At 38.5% G+C, this 15,866-nt stretch overlaps 1 protein-coding gene across 1 annotated transcript in view; it reads right to left on the bottom strand.

The window, feature by feature from the left end:
* Positions 1-725: 725 nt before the first annotated feature.
* LOC124550835 (arylalkylamine N-acetyltransferase 1-like) overlaps positions 726-15,866 on the bottom strand; it is a 51,398-nt gene continuing 36,257 nt past the window's right edge. Inside the window, exon 4 of the mRNA XM_047125561.1 lies at positions 726-997. Within this exon, the coding sequence (XP_046981517.1) occupies positions 796-997 (202 nt within the window). The 3' untranslated portion in view covers positions 726-795. The remainder of the gene's footprint in view (positions 998-15,866) is intronic.

Genomic DNA, 15,866 nt, shown 5'->3' with positions numbered 1-15,866 from the left:
CAATCACACACTTAAAAGTAATTTGCATAAATATGTTCGTATTGGAAGGTTGGGTAACTACGGTTCTAGATCAGACACCGTAACTGGAAGTTAAAAGTACTTGGTTTCACATTGCCAGCGAGAGATTTTGGTACACATACAGTTTCCAGTTACTAAATACGAAGTAAAGGCGTATTAGTTTCATGATTTTAGTGTGTTCCAGGGTGGTTGCTTCAGCTTTCATTTTCGACCGTTGATGAACCCCCTGCTGAGCAACTTCCCAAAAGTGAGAGGGGGGCCTTTAGGAGGCTGATGAACTTAGATGTTCAGTCTCCTTAAGACCATTATCAGCAGCGGGGTATAGATGTCGATGTATATGTCGCTGTAGATATAGAACAAGTTTTCTTTTTTCCGAACAAGACACACAGAGCAATTGGTAGACAATTTGCACTGCTGAGCAAATATTTAATATACAACACAGATACAAATCAAGCGGATTGCAATTACTCTATCATGAGCACCGGAGGCCGCGGGTTCCTTATAGCAAAATACTCAAAAGATGTGTCTGAACAGCTAATGATATTTTGTCAGTGAAATTGTGCCTCTCCCTGCGTACAGAGAATCAGCGAATGTAGGGAAACACATGTTACAGCATGGTAAAACTTTAAACCATACATTGTCAGCAACAAGAGAATGTGTCTTTCACTACCTATTCTTCAGGTACTATAAATAACGTGACAGCACGTCTCTGGGTCAGTTTGCAGTTCGTCAGTTTCTCATCCATTTCTGCCACTATTTGCACCGTACAGAACCGGGTCAGATGACTCTCTGGATGTACGTGCGGTACTCGTCGCCAGCTTGTTCAGACGGCGTGAAGACGACCTCCCCGTCCGGTCTGTAAGAGTCGTACTTGAGGGAGACAACCTTCTGGAAGCCCAGCCTCTCCACCGCCCTGGCGGAGAACACGCTGGAGCAGTCGATCCGCACCAGCGGGATTCCTCTGTCCTTGGCCAGCTTCCTGGAAAAGAGGAGCGAGCAATTGCTGAGTTTGCCGTAAAATAGTACACCACTGGCCATTAACATTGCTACGCCACGAAGATGACGTGCTACAGACGCGAAATTAAACCGACACGAAGATGATGCTGTGATATGGAAATGATTAGCTCAGGGCCGGCCAAACGCTGCACAGTGTGCAGACGTGCGGAAGTGCTGCACATGTGCGCACGTGTGCGACAGCGACATCTGTTATTAGACGTGTGTCCTAAATGAACGGCGGCGGCTCCACTTCCCAGTTTATGTGGTGCAAGCAAGAGCGCAATATATCCAGTCTCGTTTACCCCTGGTAACCGTAACCTTAACAGAGAAGTACTGAGAAATGGCAGGTACTGTGAAAAAGCGAAGGACGGGAGAGCTATGTTCTCAGTCGTTTAAAAATGACTGGGAACTGCAATTCTTGTTTGTAGCCGTTGGTGAAAACTCACAGTGTTTGCTGTGCCGCCGAATAATAGGCGGCCAGCGTAAGTTTTCAATTGAAAGACACTACAATACACATCACAAAGACGAGTGTAGTGTACTCAACAGTGAAGAACGGCAAGCAAAATTAAATGTCCTTAAGAAAATGGATGAGACACTGAAACACGTATGTAACGTAGCAGCGATGGTGAAGCGTGATAAAATCTTTGACCAGAGAGCCTTTTATCGTGGTTAGTCTGCGCTTGACCGCGCGAGTGTTGCGAGCAGTACGCTAGTAGTCGTCATGCAGAGCGGTCGGTCAGTAGTAGCAGCCCAGTGCAGTTGTGTGATGTAGTCTGTCGGCAGTAGTGGTCTAGTCCTGTCACGGTCGCGAGCGGGACGCAGTCGGCGAGCGTCGACATGGCATTCTGGTCAAGATGCTGAATGAGGTATATTGTTAATGTAGGTAATCATCAGATAATGTAAAGTTTATTTATTGTAATTAATTTCCAACAAGTGCCCCAATAATAATTTTGATTTCAAAGAAATTTTTACAAAAAAAATTTATTTAATTGAACTAACGATTTCGTTCCACTTCCCTTAAAGAAAAGTTTCAGTTAAATTTCAAAAAAATATATTATTTGCAATGCAGTTCCTCCAAGCCGTGGGCAACAATAAGAGCAGAAATTTGACATGCAGTTATACTGAGGTAAGACTTTAATTCTGATTTTTTTGCACAGGGCCGTAGACCGATATTTCGGTTTAATTGAATTATCATTGTCACTGAAGTTTCATTAGCACTGAATTGTTTTTCATTATTTTTGTGGGAGCTTACACCAGAGTCAGATTGCGAATTTCACGTTTTTGTTGCCTTTGTCAGTACATTTCATTGCAGGGAGGTTCCGCTTGGCTCCCATTGATTATTATATTTTTTATTTAAATATTTCTGTGGGGACGATATTGCTTCTTGGCTCCATTTCTATATAATATTGTCTTTTAAATTTTTGTGGGGAGGCTACACTTGGCGACACCCAGTCCAGGATCGAATTTCGTTGAGAGTCTTTTGAAAAACAGTCAGATATCTGCTCTTATTTGCTTAGATATAATTAGGATTTGGCGCAACGCTTTTACTAATCTTGTGACTTTCTTTCTACAGGTCAACGGCAATTCGTTGCTCTGTTGTATTTGTTTGTTGCCTTTCTGTATTTGTACTTATTTCTTTTGTGAATAATTGTGACTATTGTGAAAATGCCGCGAAAGACTATGAATAGTGTATCGCGAGGTATTTTGAATGAAATTACCGACTTAAACAGCGTGACCCATAGTAATTGTGACACGCAGTGTAATGATGATAATCCTGCGTTCACTAACAATCAGTGCATTCCAACCACTAATGATGACTTTTACCTTAATGATGAACAAATGAACTCAATTGTCTCGTCTGTTGATTTGACGACAATTGATGACGCGGGACGCTCTATTGTAATGAGCGCTGCCGAGCTTAACACACCCGATTTGGAAAATTCAAATAACGTTCAGACAAATTCTTCTAATGAAAGTGATCAGGATACTCAAAGTAGGACGGATTCATTTAATTCCGAAATAGTGACCGCCAGTGTACATACGACTGATAAACCTTTTTGTAAATTACAGAATGACCAAATGGTCACACAAAACGCGACAATTGTAGATACACCATCAAACAGTACTGAGAATAGAGTAGGTAATGTCACCTTGGAGCAATTTATGGCAATATTGATAGAACACAATGAAACGCAAAGTGAGAAAATAGACAACAATATCAAACAACTTAGTGAACAGGTCAGACAACAGAGGGAAGATAACAAACAAGATAACGAAAATGTCAAACAGCACTTAAATGAAAAACTTGACAATAATGACGAAAATTTCAAACAACTTAGTGAGCAGAACAAACACTTAAATAAAAAATTAGACGACAATTCCAGACAGCTTAGTGAACAAATTAGAGCCGTTGCCGCGCAGTGCCATGACACTAAGGAACAGTTGCGCGTGGAAATTGAGGCTTGTTCAAAAAAAAGTAGCGAAGAAATTAGGTCTGTTGCTCAGGAATTAAGGGAAATGCAAACAGCTGCAACAGAAACACTCAGAGACGAAATTAGCGGAGTCGCTAAACAATGCTCTGAAAAGGCTACACAATTACGCGACGAATTTAAAGCAATGACAGCAGAACTTTCGCGCACAATGGATGAAAAGATAGACGCGAAATTCGAACAACAGAACACTCAGATTGACGAACGCTTTAATCTCCACATACAAAACAGTGATACGCGTTTCCGCAAATTTATTGAGGATCAAAATAAAGTAAAACGTCAAGTAATGGAAACAATCACTGCTCAGAGACAGGAAGACAAACGTAAAATGTTTGCGAAGGCAAAAACGTATGTAGATAATAATATTGCCACAGTGTCCGACGAAATTAATACCATCAAACATTCGAACTCAGAATTACGTGACGAAATTTCGGATCTTAAATCGAAAACAGACACATACACAACCGATTTTCAAACCGTGACTGACAGACTCGAACAATTAGAACTAACACAGGATTCCGATGTCGTCAAAGCTGATGTTAAAAAACTGAGCGAAACTACACGTAAGTTGCAAAAACAGATTAATGCGTCCGATTCTAAAACCGATGATCAGGCAAAAATACTGACTGAAAAATATGATGAATTAGCCAGTCGTATTGATGCTATTGAAAGTAATAATGATAATAAATCAGACGATACTGCACCGATTTCATTTAACCAAACACCTGAATTTCAAAATTTACAGCAGACAATTAATGAGATCGATTCGTCTAATAACACGTTGCGTAGAAAATTGTCGAGTTTACAACAAGAAGTAACAGAGATGAAAAACATTTCAGTTAATAGTAACATACCACAACAGACGCCACTTTATGAACATTTGTCAGACTCACGCAGCGCGTATAATTTGGGTAATCTACAGAGAGTACGGGACTTAGATTCCGATCAACCACAGTTCAATAGATTCTCTTACGATCCTGAACATGTTCCATCACACAGAGATGATAATTTCGATTACAAACATTTTCTGTCAGTGAGAAAGTTTAAAGTTTTTAAAAACGATAGAACACAGATTCACCCACTGGATTGGATTCAACAATTTAGCTTTGCTCTTCCACCGACTTGGCCCGTAACGCATAAACTTGAATTTATTTGCAGTTTTTTTGGAAGGCGAACCGGCAACTCGTATGAGACCGATCGCGTGACAATGCTATTCGGTAGAAGAATTCCAGAATGCATTTCTGTCAGCGTATTGGTCGAAGACGACACAGCGCGGAATTAAAGACCAGTTAATTAGCTTACCAAATTATGAGAACACAAATTTTCCCAGTGTCACGCAATTTTTTGAGCACATGGTGCAACAAAACCAGTACCTAAGTGAACCGTACAGTGAATCCGCACTTATACAATTATGCATCTCTAAATTACCACGGTCATTACGAGTGTCACTTCTAACGGGCCAGCAAAAAGAAAACATTTCAGCATTCAGAGATCTTTTACAGCTCTTGGAAGTACAGCAATCTGATTATTCTTTTGTAAACAATAACTTTTCGTATAATAACCAAGGTCAACAAACTTACGGTAATTATGATCAGGGACGTAATTTCAATAGGAAAAGTAACAGACGCTTTAGGAACGACAACTACCAGAACTTAAATCACAGACAAAATTCAGATTATCAATATCGTCAAAATTTTCAGCAACAGGAAGCACATTTTGGTAACAATAGACGTTTTCCACCACAACAGCATGAAAGTCAGCCGGTTGGAATACATAACCAACAATGTAATGCACAAGGTCAACCAGGCTTTAATGTTCCGCCGCGAGCACGTATAGTCCCTGATACAACAAATAGTAACGTACGGCAGCAAGGAAACAACTACGTACAAAGAAGGCAGTATTTCAATTCCTATCGCAATACACCGTATAGGAATGACTATTACGACAGACGTAAAAATAATGAGAACAATTTTCAGCGTACATCTAACAACAGTCGGACATACCAACAGCAAAATTTTACACAAGAACCTATTCTCATGAATGAACCCGACAGTAGGTATCATCCAGAGCGTAATACGTCTGGAAGAAGTAATAGAACTGTTCAAATAGTAGAAATGCCACAGAATCCTCCTAATAATAATAACACGTCAGATAGAATCTGACTAGATACTGTACAGATCGCATCTTCCAATAATACAAGCACTACTTCAGACACGCAAAATGTTGTTCACGAAAATGTAATTACTTTTGACGACATCAGAGACACTCTTTTGCAGGAAAGACCATTTGTTCAGAAAACTATTTCACATCCTGTTATCGAAATTAAAATTGGTTCATCGAAATTCTCAGCAGTAATTGATTCCGGATCACCTATATCAGTAATAAATGAGGAGACTTTTAACGAGTGTAACAAAGAGAATACTTATCCGACATTACCTTTAGGCAAAACAAAAGTGAAGGGAGCAGTATCGAGTAAAGGAGTAGACGTTAAATTACAGACGCATTTATCATTTTGTATTGGAGGTCATACTTTTCACTCTAATTTTTGGATTGTTCCTTTATTAACAACAGACGTAATATTAGGTACGAATTTTCTGGTACAACACGATGCAGTTATTGATTTTCAGAATTCTTATTTAATGGTGAAGGATGAAAATATACAATTTGCTATAGAATTTCAGCACTCACTATCTGCGGAAGAGCAAACAATTAATTGCACAGAGGTCATTTCCGCGTCACATAACATAGACTGTAATCCCACATTGTTCACGGATACGTACGTACACAACTATAATACTCCAGACGAAGCTGACTACGACGTAATACAGATGATTTCTGATAAGGTTAAAGAGAGCAGTGCAACTACACACAACGAACGAACGCAATTACACGAAATTCTTTTACAGCAAGCTCCAGTTTTCGACAACATTCCTGGTACTATGTCCGGATTTATGTATGAATTTCAAGTCAAACAGCACGACACATTTAAAGCAAAGCATTATCCCATTCCATATATCCACAGAGAACAGGTTAAAAAGGAATTGCAGGATATGCTTGACCAAGGAATTATAGAACCAGCAGTTAGTCCATACATAAACCCGCTACATATTGTTAAGAAAAAAGATGGCTCACTTCGCCTCGTACTTGATTCACGTCACATTAATGACATTATTATTAATGAAATAGATCGACCACAGACACTAGAGGAACTTCTACAGAAATTTCACGGTACTGCTATTTATTCTACATTAGATTTGAAATCGGGATTTTGGCAAATTCAACTTCATCCGAACTGCAGAAAATACACAGCTTTTCTCTGTTTCGGCGACTGTTATCAATTTTGCAAATTACCGTTCGGCTTAACTATTTCTTCTGCAGCTTTTATTCGCGGTTTGAACACAATACTTCCGACAGAACTTAGAGACAGAATTACGACGTATGTAGACGACATTCTTATCGCAGAAGCTAACTGGTCTGAACACAATCTGATTCTTGAACAACTGTTACAAACTTTTCGTGCACAAGGACTTACAGTTAATCTTAGTAAATCGCACTTTGGCAAAACTTCTATAAAATTTCTTGGACACGTAATTTCAGCAGAAGGCATTGCACCTGATCCGGAAAAACTTCAAGCTCTACGTGACATTACTGTTCCTACGACAAAGAAGCAATTACGCAGTTTTTTGGGCTTAATTAACTTTTTTCGTAAATTTATTCATCACTCTGCTTTAGACACACCCAGATTATGCCAATTAACAGGTAAAAACAGTATTTGGTCTTGGGATAAGCAAGCACATTCTGAATTTGTGAACCTGAAACATGCTTTGTTGAATGCTCCACTGTTATCGCACCCAGATCTTACCAGAAATTTTTCCGTTGCCACCGACAGTTCCAACACCGCTTTAGGCGTACACATTTTCCAGGAAATTGATGAAGATGGCTCTACAGTAATTAAAAACATCGCATTTGCAAGTCGCATTTTGTCACCTGCTGAACGAAATTATTCTGTTACAGAACTTGAAACATTATGTGTTGTATGGGCTTTTACGAGATTTCGGCACTTTCTTTATGGCAGACATACCACCGTTTACACAGACCACAGAGCGATACAATTTTTACTTTCGGCCAAATTCACTCACGACAGATTAAGCAGATGGAAACTTTATTTACAGGAATTTAATTTTACAATAGTTCACATTCCCGGCACACAAAATGTTATAGCAGACCCACTATCGCGTTCTCTCAGCAACAATCAGCAAGACGTAGCAACCAACTTCTGCAAAACAAATTTCAGTGTCATGTACATTCAGCAAGTTGCATTTGAAAATTTTATTTCATCGTCATTACAGGACATAGCACAAGAACAAAACAAAGACAACGTGTGGAAATAAATTAAACACCTTTGGGAAGATAAGAATAATGTTACGATTAGAAATCATTACACTGTACGCAATGACATTCTGTTTCGCCGCTCTCATCCTGACAGCAACAATTGGTTATTATGCATTCCTGACGAACTGGTTAACAAACTAATCTGGTACACTCATTTAAGTTACGCACATTACGGAGCAAGAAAATGTTTTCTTATACTGAGACAGAACTGTTATTTTACCAACATGGAGAAACGTATACGACGAGTTTTAGCGTCTTGTAAGATTTGCCAGAAAGCTTAATCAGACACCACTTCACATATTCCTCCTTTATATCCCATTGTACCCGTTAAATTAAGACATATGGCCGCAGTAGACATTTTTGGTCCGATTCCGAGAACTAACAGAGGTTTTTGCTACATATTTGTCGCTGTTGAGCTCACTTCAAAATTTGTTACTTTCACTCCATTACGCAAAGCTACTGCTAAAACTGTTTCGAAAGCATTTGTAAAACATTTTCTTTTTCATGTAGGGCATGTGATGAGAGTAATTTCTGACAATGGACCACAATTTCGTTGTGGCATATGGACACGCATGTTACGAGCTAGAAACATTTCTCCGATTTATATATCCAAGTACCATGCTTCTTCGAACCCTTGTGAACGGTTAATGAAAGAAATTGGTAAGCTGTGCCGAATATACTGCCACAAAAGACATATTGATTGGGATACACACATAGTCTCATTCCAAGATGTAATTAATTCCGTTCCAAATGAATCCACTATGCTATCTCCGTCTGTTATATTGAAAAACGTTGAACCACCAAACAAAATTAAAGAATTAGTAAACTTCCCTAAATGTCGTCGCCTACGACACCATGAAATAATTGCCATTGCGCTGAACAACATCAAACGTGCCGCAGAGCGCCGGAGAAGACAGCAAAAACAGGTTTGTACACGCCGCGACTTTCACGTTGGACAGAAGATATTAGTACGTACACACCATTTATCCAGTAAATTAAAAGGTTAGTGCAGTAAATTTGAACTTCTATACGCAGGTCCATATCGGATTCGCAGCATCCCTCACCCCAATGTTGTACACGACGAAACTTTGAGAACCAGAAAATCGAAAGGCAACCACCATTGGTCAAATATTAAACCCTTTATTGAATGAAGACACTGTATGATTCAACGCACTATGATGCCATTTACTAATGCAATTATATTCACCTGACTAATTACTGATGATTATCGTATTTTTTCTTGGCAAGTGCCCGGCAAGGTAAGGTTAGCAGGTCGCTCTTCTTGTCGTTACACATCAGACCGTGCATATTTTTCCAGACGAACTTACATATTTTATGAATAATTATGCAATTCTATGTAATGACATATTAATTTTATCAAATTCTCTCTCCATTAAAGTCTTTAATTCTCGCCTCTATTAACTACACTACATACAGGCTGAACACAACGAACGTCACATTTTGTCTTTTTATGTACGATTGTTTTCATGTTTTGTTTGTATGCACTGTGAAATAGTTAAGATATAACACACACCAGTTGACTTTGACATTTTTTGCCTTATGCCATCTCAAGATCATGACTGTTTTACATTTTTTGCTGCTGCATTGTATTATTCTGTGTACATTTTTGCATCTGAACACTGTCAATGTCTTTGACATATTACGTTTTCTGTCATGTTATGCTGTATGGTTAATTATGTCACCATAAACTAGTCATTATTTAGTGGGTATATGATTTAAATGCAAGACATTAATCTTTGTTCATCAATTTCAGAAAGAAATGATGTATGTAAGAAATAAACTCAACAGAAATGGAATTTCACCTACGGAATAAACGAAAGAAGATGCAATAACTTTATGAGGAAGAGTAAATGGATCAGGATTAACAAGCATTAACAAGAATATACTATACTCACCGTAGAATAGCAGTCTTAACTAATTTTTTCTTTCAGAATACAAGGTGATTGATGCAGGCTGTCAGCCAGAACTACACATCTTAGTTTTAGTGATGAAATATGTTAGAGATAAGGAATAGTTGTGTAATGAGTAATGAAGTGATATTTTTGCAGATGATAAAGAATGCTGATGAATAATGATGAAGAATATGCTGCTATGAATAATGAAGTTTTTCTTTACAGGTGATGATAATAATGAAGTTATGATAATATGGATAATGAAGTGATTGATAATGAAGTTTTTTCTTTACAGATGAGGATAATGAAGTGATTGATAATGAAGTTTTTTCTTTACAGATGAGGATAATGTTGAAGTTATGTATTTATGCTATGTAGTTATTTAAGTATTTGTTGCAGTTTGTTTTGACAGCAGGTGTTATATTGCGTAGTAGGATGACGGAAAGTTTTGGAAAGGACAGCTATGGAACACATTTTTATACACATTTCACTACCTGTTAATTCGAAGTTCACTACTTTTCAGCATAGTGTGCGTTTCTTCTTTCAGGTCAATAATCCATTTTGTATTTTTTCCAGGAGAAGCTTTTCATGATACTTACTAAACCTGTTACTTATTATACCTGTTCTAGTACTTGCATTTTTATTTTTTACCCATTTGTGTTTATCATTTATAAATGTGATCACATATACTGCCTTGTTACATAACCTTGCTACAGCTGACTCATGACGAATGACGTTACCTATCCTCATTTGCAGCAATAGGTCAAAAGCAAATAGTGTTATGCCTCAGCAATTAATTATCGATCCCAACGCAATGCATTGCTAACCAAAAAAAAAAATGTATTACCATAATGTCACTAGTTTATGATAATTCTGAATAATACTGATCAACTCTGAATAGTATGTCACTTCAGTAATGACTTCTTAATGATACAAAAAAATATATATATATAAAATAATGCTTTGTAACTGGCTAATAACTGCCACTGTTTATTGTAATGAGACTACTTATAATGCCCATGATTATTAATGCTATGACTGTAATTAACTGATTTTTAATAATGACTTTGTATTGATCTGAATAATACTGAATGATGAACAATGTTTTATTCTATTCAATACTTGCTGGCCACTGAGTGCCAATAATTAATGTCACTCAATGAATTATGTTATTAATTATGCCATTAATTAGCTCTTGTTTTCAATGTTGATACTTTGTAACTGGAAAAGAATGTGATTGTTTAATAATGCTTTGTAATTAGGAAAAAGCTAATGATTCTTACTATATTGAAATGACAAATGATTAATTAACTATGCCATACTTTGTAACTGGAAAGGAATGTGATTGTTTAATAATGCTTTGTAATTAGGAGAAGGCTAATGATTAATACTATATTGGAATGACAAATAATTAATTAACTATGCTATACTTTGTAACTGGAAAAGAATGTGATTGTTTCATAATGCTTTGTAATTAGGAGAAGGCTAATAATTCTTACTATATTCAAATGACAAATGATTAATTACGCTTTGTAACTGGAAAAAAATGCGATTGATTAATAATGCTTTGTAATTAGGAGAAGGCTAATGATTATTACTATATTGGAATGACACATAATTAATTAACTATGCCATACTTTGTAACTGGAAAAGAATGCAATTGTTTAGTAATACTTTGTAATTAGGAGAAGGCTAATGATTAATACTATATTGGAATGACAAATGATTAATTAACTATGCTATACTTTGTAACTGGAAAAGAATGCGATTATTTAATAATGCTTTGTAACTAGGAAAAGAAGGCTACTGATTCCATGTAAAACAATTAATGAACATTTTTCTGTAATACTACATACATGGTACAGAAATGTTCAATAACTGGGCTATGAATGCTGCAAACTACTAATGAAGAATGGTATGTGACTTAATGTCCTTCACCTTATGAGCTAACTACCCTGAATTACTGCAATGTCCATTTGTCCCGTCTATCCTAGTGATCATGGAGCACTATCTTTGGTTTTGCACTAATTCTACGTTGGTGTGCCTTGTAAGAGCGTGGTGTTGACACGACATGCTGTCCACCACCGTGAGCGATGAAGACGTTATTATGGTCCCACTGTTTGGTGTACCTAATGTACTGCCAAAATGAAAACATGGAACATTACTACGACAGTTCAGTGTCTTGGCTACGCTGATAAATTCTGATGGGAAAAGAACTTCAAATTGTGTCACTTGGTGTTGTAATTCTGTGGATAGATATGGACTTTCAGAACAGCTGTGTGCAATCTAAAGTGCTACAACCATGATGCAATCCTTCCCTTTCCTATCCTAATTCTTGTCACATAGTGAAAATCATTTTTTTGCTAATATCATTTATGTTCATGGGTTATACATTTTTTTCGATTCGCTGAACTCCAGTGCGAGTACACTTATGGCACTTGTCGACATATTTTTTTGGCATTATGTTTATTTATTGCGAAAATGCTAAAGACATTTTTTCGATTTGTTCTGAAGTACAGTATATGTGCACTCCTGTCTTTTATATTGTATATACATTTTTTATTTTGATGCTATGTTCTGAACTACAGTGCATGTGCACTTATGTTAGGTGTTAATATGTTTTCTACAGAACTTCAGTGCCTGTGCACTTTTCTCTTTTTTCAATATGATTTATACTCATTCTGTATATTCAATACTTCAGTGCGTATGCACTTATGTCATTTGTTACTCATTGTATATACATTTCGTCATTTGCTGATATGTTCTCAACTCCAGTGCAAGTACACTCATGTCACTTATCAACATGATTTTCTGCCATTCTGTTTATTTGTTCTGAAAATGCTAAAGAATTTTTTCAGTGCGTGTGCACTTTGTTATCTGTCAAATAATTTGTATATACATTTTTCTGATTTGCTACTATGTTTTGTACTCACATTTTGTCTTTGTCTGATATATTTTGTACTTGGTGCATGTGCACAACATTTAATTCATGTATTTAAATATTCTGTAAATTGTAAAAGTTCATTAATTAAAGAAAAAATTTTGCCGCGCTTGGCAAGTCCAAATGACTCACCATCGCTGCCAAATTTTTGCCCCCCCCCCCCCCCCCAGTGGAGGGTTATGAAACACGTATGTAACGTAGCAGCGATGGTGAAGCGTGATAAAATCTATGACCAGAGAGCCTTTTATCGTGGTTAGTCTGCGCTTGACCGCGCGAGTGTTGCGAGCAGTACGCTAGTAGTCGTCATGCAGAGCGGTCGGTCAGTAGTAGCAGCCCAGTGCAGTTGTGTGATGTAGTCTGTCGGCAGTAGTGGTCTAGTCCTGTCATGGTCGCGAGCAGGACGCAGTCGGCGAGCGTCGACATGGCATTCTGGTCAAGATGCTGAATGAGGTATATTGTTAATGTAGGTAATCATCAGATAATGTAAAGTTTATTTATTGTAATTAATTTCAACAAGTGCCCCAATAATAATTTTGATTTCAAAGCAATTTTTACAAAAAAAATTTATTTAATTGAACTAACGATTTCGTTCCACTTCCCTTAAAGAAAAGTTTCAGTTAAATTTCAAAAAAATATATTATTTGCAATGCAGTTCCTCCAAGCCGTGGGCAACAATAAGAGCAGAAATTTGACATGCAGTTATACTGAGGTAAGACTTTAATTCTGATTTTTTTGCACAGGGCCGTAGACCGATATTTCGGTTTAATTGAATTATCATTGTCACTGAAGTTTCATTAGCACTGAATTGTTTTTCATTATTTTTGTGGGAGCTTACACCAGAGTCAGATTGCGAATTTCACGTTTTTGTTGCCTTTGTCAGTACATTTCATTGCAGGGAGGTTCCGCTTGGCTCCCATTGATTATTATATTTTTTATTTAAATATTTCTGTGGGGACGATATTGCTTCTTGGCTCCATTTCTATATAATATTGTCTTTTAAATTTTTGTGGGGAGGTTACAACACATCAACTCGATTATCATTTCTCATGACCAGTGACAAACGTGTTTGGATTTATTCCTTTCATAATTAAAAATTATTGTTTACTAACTGCGTTATGGCCCCATTCTGCTCCATGTTATATTATTATCAGGAAAGTTGGTCATTACACCGATTGTTCCAATGTATACTTACATTTACGGTTTTTTTTAATGTGTGAAGGGCTACGCTTAGCTGAAGTCGATAAATCATAACATTCGTCTAATTGTCGCTTATTATGCAGATTTCAGACGGAACTCATGAAAGATGTAGCAATAATGGTATTGAAATGACAGGTGATCATCGAGGCTTCTGCGGTTAGTGAGACAGAAATTATGTGGGTGTAACTGAGGGCACCGAGAATTAGTTATAGGAAACTTTGCATTAGTTTAATGTTATTTGAAATCATGAATAAGGTCCGTTAGAAGTCGCTAAGTGCTCTCTTTCTTAAATACTAGATCAAAAGCATTACGCGTATTTACGTGCCGTCAGTCAAGCTGCCTTAATAAAAACCCACGGTTGTTAACTGTATTACTTGTCTTACTGGGTTAAACTGTTAATATAGAAGTAGACGTCTCAATGAGTAGACTGTGACAGTATTTTAGATGTTTAATACGCCAAGTACTTTCCCATGGTTGGCTTGCAAGCTGTGGAAAGAGCACTAGAATGCGCCGATACAGAGTATCCCAGCAAGTGGATAAAGCGACATGTGTGCGTAGAAACATGCACTGCATGAACGCTGACGGCTGCGGCGTGCACGCTGTGACCCGGAAGTCGCACGTGTGCACGAGCAGCGCACGCGTGCAGAATTTCTGGCCGGCCCTGGTTTAGCTTTTCAGAGCATTCACACAAGGTTGGCGCCGGTGGCGACACCTACAACGTGCTGACATGAGGAAAGTTTCCAACCGATTTCTCATACACAAACAGCAGTCGACCGGCGTTGCCTGGTGAAACGTTGTTGTGATGCCTCGTGTAAGGAGGAGAGATGCGTACCATCACGTTTCCGACTTTGATAAAGATCGGATTGTAGCCTATCGTGATTGCGGTTTATCGTATCGCGACATTGCTTCTCGCGTTGGTCGAGATCCAAAGACGGCGAGCAGAATATGGAATCGGTAGGTTCAGGAGTGTAATACGGAACGCCGTGCTGGATCCCAACGGCCTCGTATCACTAGCAGTCGAGATGACAGGCATCCTATCCGCATGGCTGTAACGGATCGTGCAGCTACGTCTCGATCCCTGAGTCAACAGATGGGGACGTTTGCACGACGACAACCATCTGCACGAACAGTTGGACGACGTTTGCAGCAGCATGGACTATCAGCTCGGAGACCGTGGCTGCGGTCACCGTTGACCCTGCATCACAGACAGGAGCGCCTGCGATGCTGTACTCAGCGGCAAATCTAGGTGCACGAATGGCAAAACGTCATTTTTTCGGATGAATCCAGGTTCTGTTTACAGCATCATGATGGTCGCATCCGTGTTTGGCGACATCGCGGTGAACGCACATTGGAAGCGTGTATTCGTTATCGCCATATTGACGTATCACCCGGCGTGATGGTATTGGGTGCCATTGGTTACACGTCTCTGTCACCTCTTGTTCGCATTGACGGCACTTTGAACAGTGGACGTTACATTTCAGATGTGTTACAACCGGTGGCTCTACCCTTCATTCGAACCCTGCGAAACCTTACATTTCAGCAGGATAATGCACGACCGCATGTTGCAGGTCCTGTACGGGCCTTTCTGGACACAGAAAATGTTCGACTGCTGCCCTGGCCATCACATTCTCCAGATCTCTCACCAACTGAAAACGTCGTCAATGGTGGCCGAGCAACTGGCTCGTCACAATACGCCAGTCACTACTCTTGATGAACTGTGGTACCGTGTTGGAGCTGCATGGGCAGCTGTACCTGCACACGCCATCCAAGCTCTGTTTGACTCAATGCCCAGGCGTATCAAGGCCGTTATTACGGCCAGATGTGGTTGTTCTGGGTACTGATTTCTCAGGATCTATGCTCCCAAATTGCGTGAAAATGTAATCACATGTCACTTCTAGTATAATATATTTGTCCAATGAA

This window comes from Schistocerca americana, chromosome 9 (assembly GCF_021461395.2).
Source record: "Schistocerca americana isolate TAMUIC-IGC-003095 chromosome 9, iqSchAmer2.1, whole genome shotgun sequence".
NCBI classification, from domain to species: domain Eukaryota; kingdom Metazoa; phylum Arthropoda; class Insecta; order Orthoptera; family Acrididae; genus Schistocerca; species Schistocerca americana.
The sequence above is the reverse complement of the archived record's forward strand: the minus strand, read 5'-3'. Positions and strand labels throughout refer to the sequence as shown.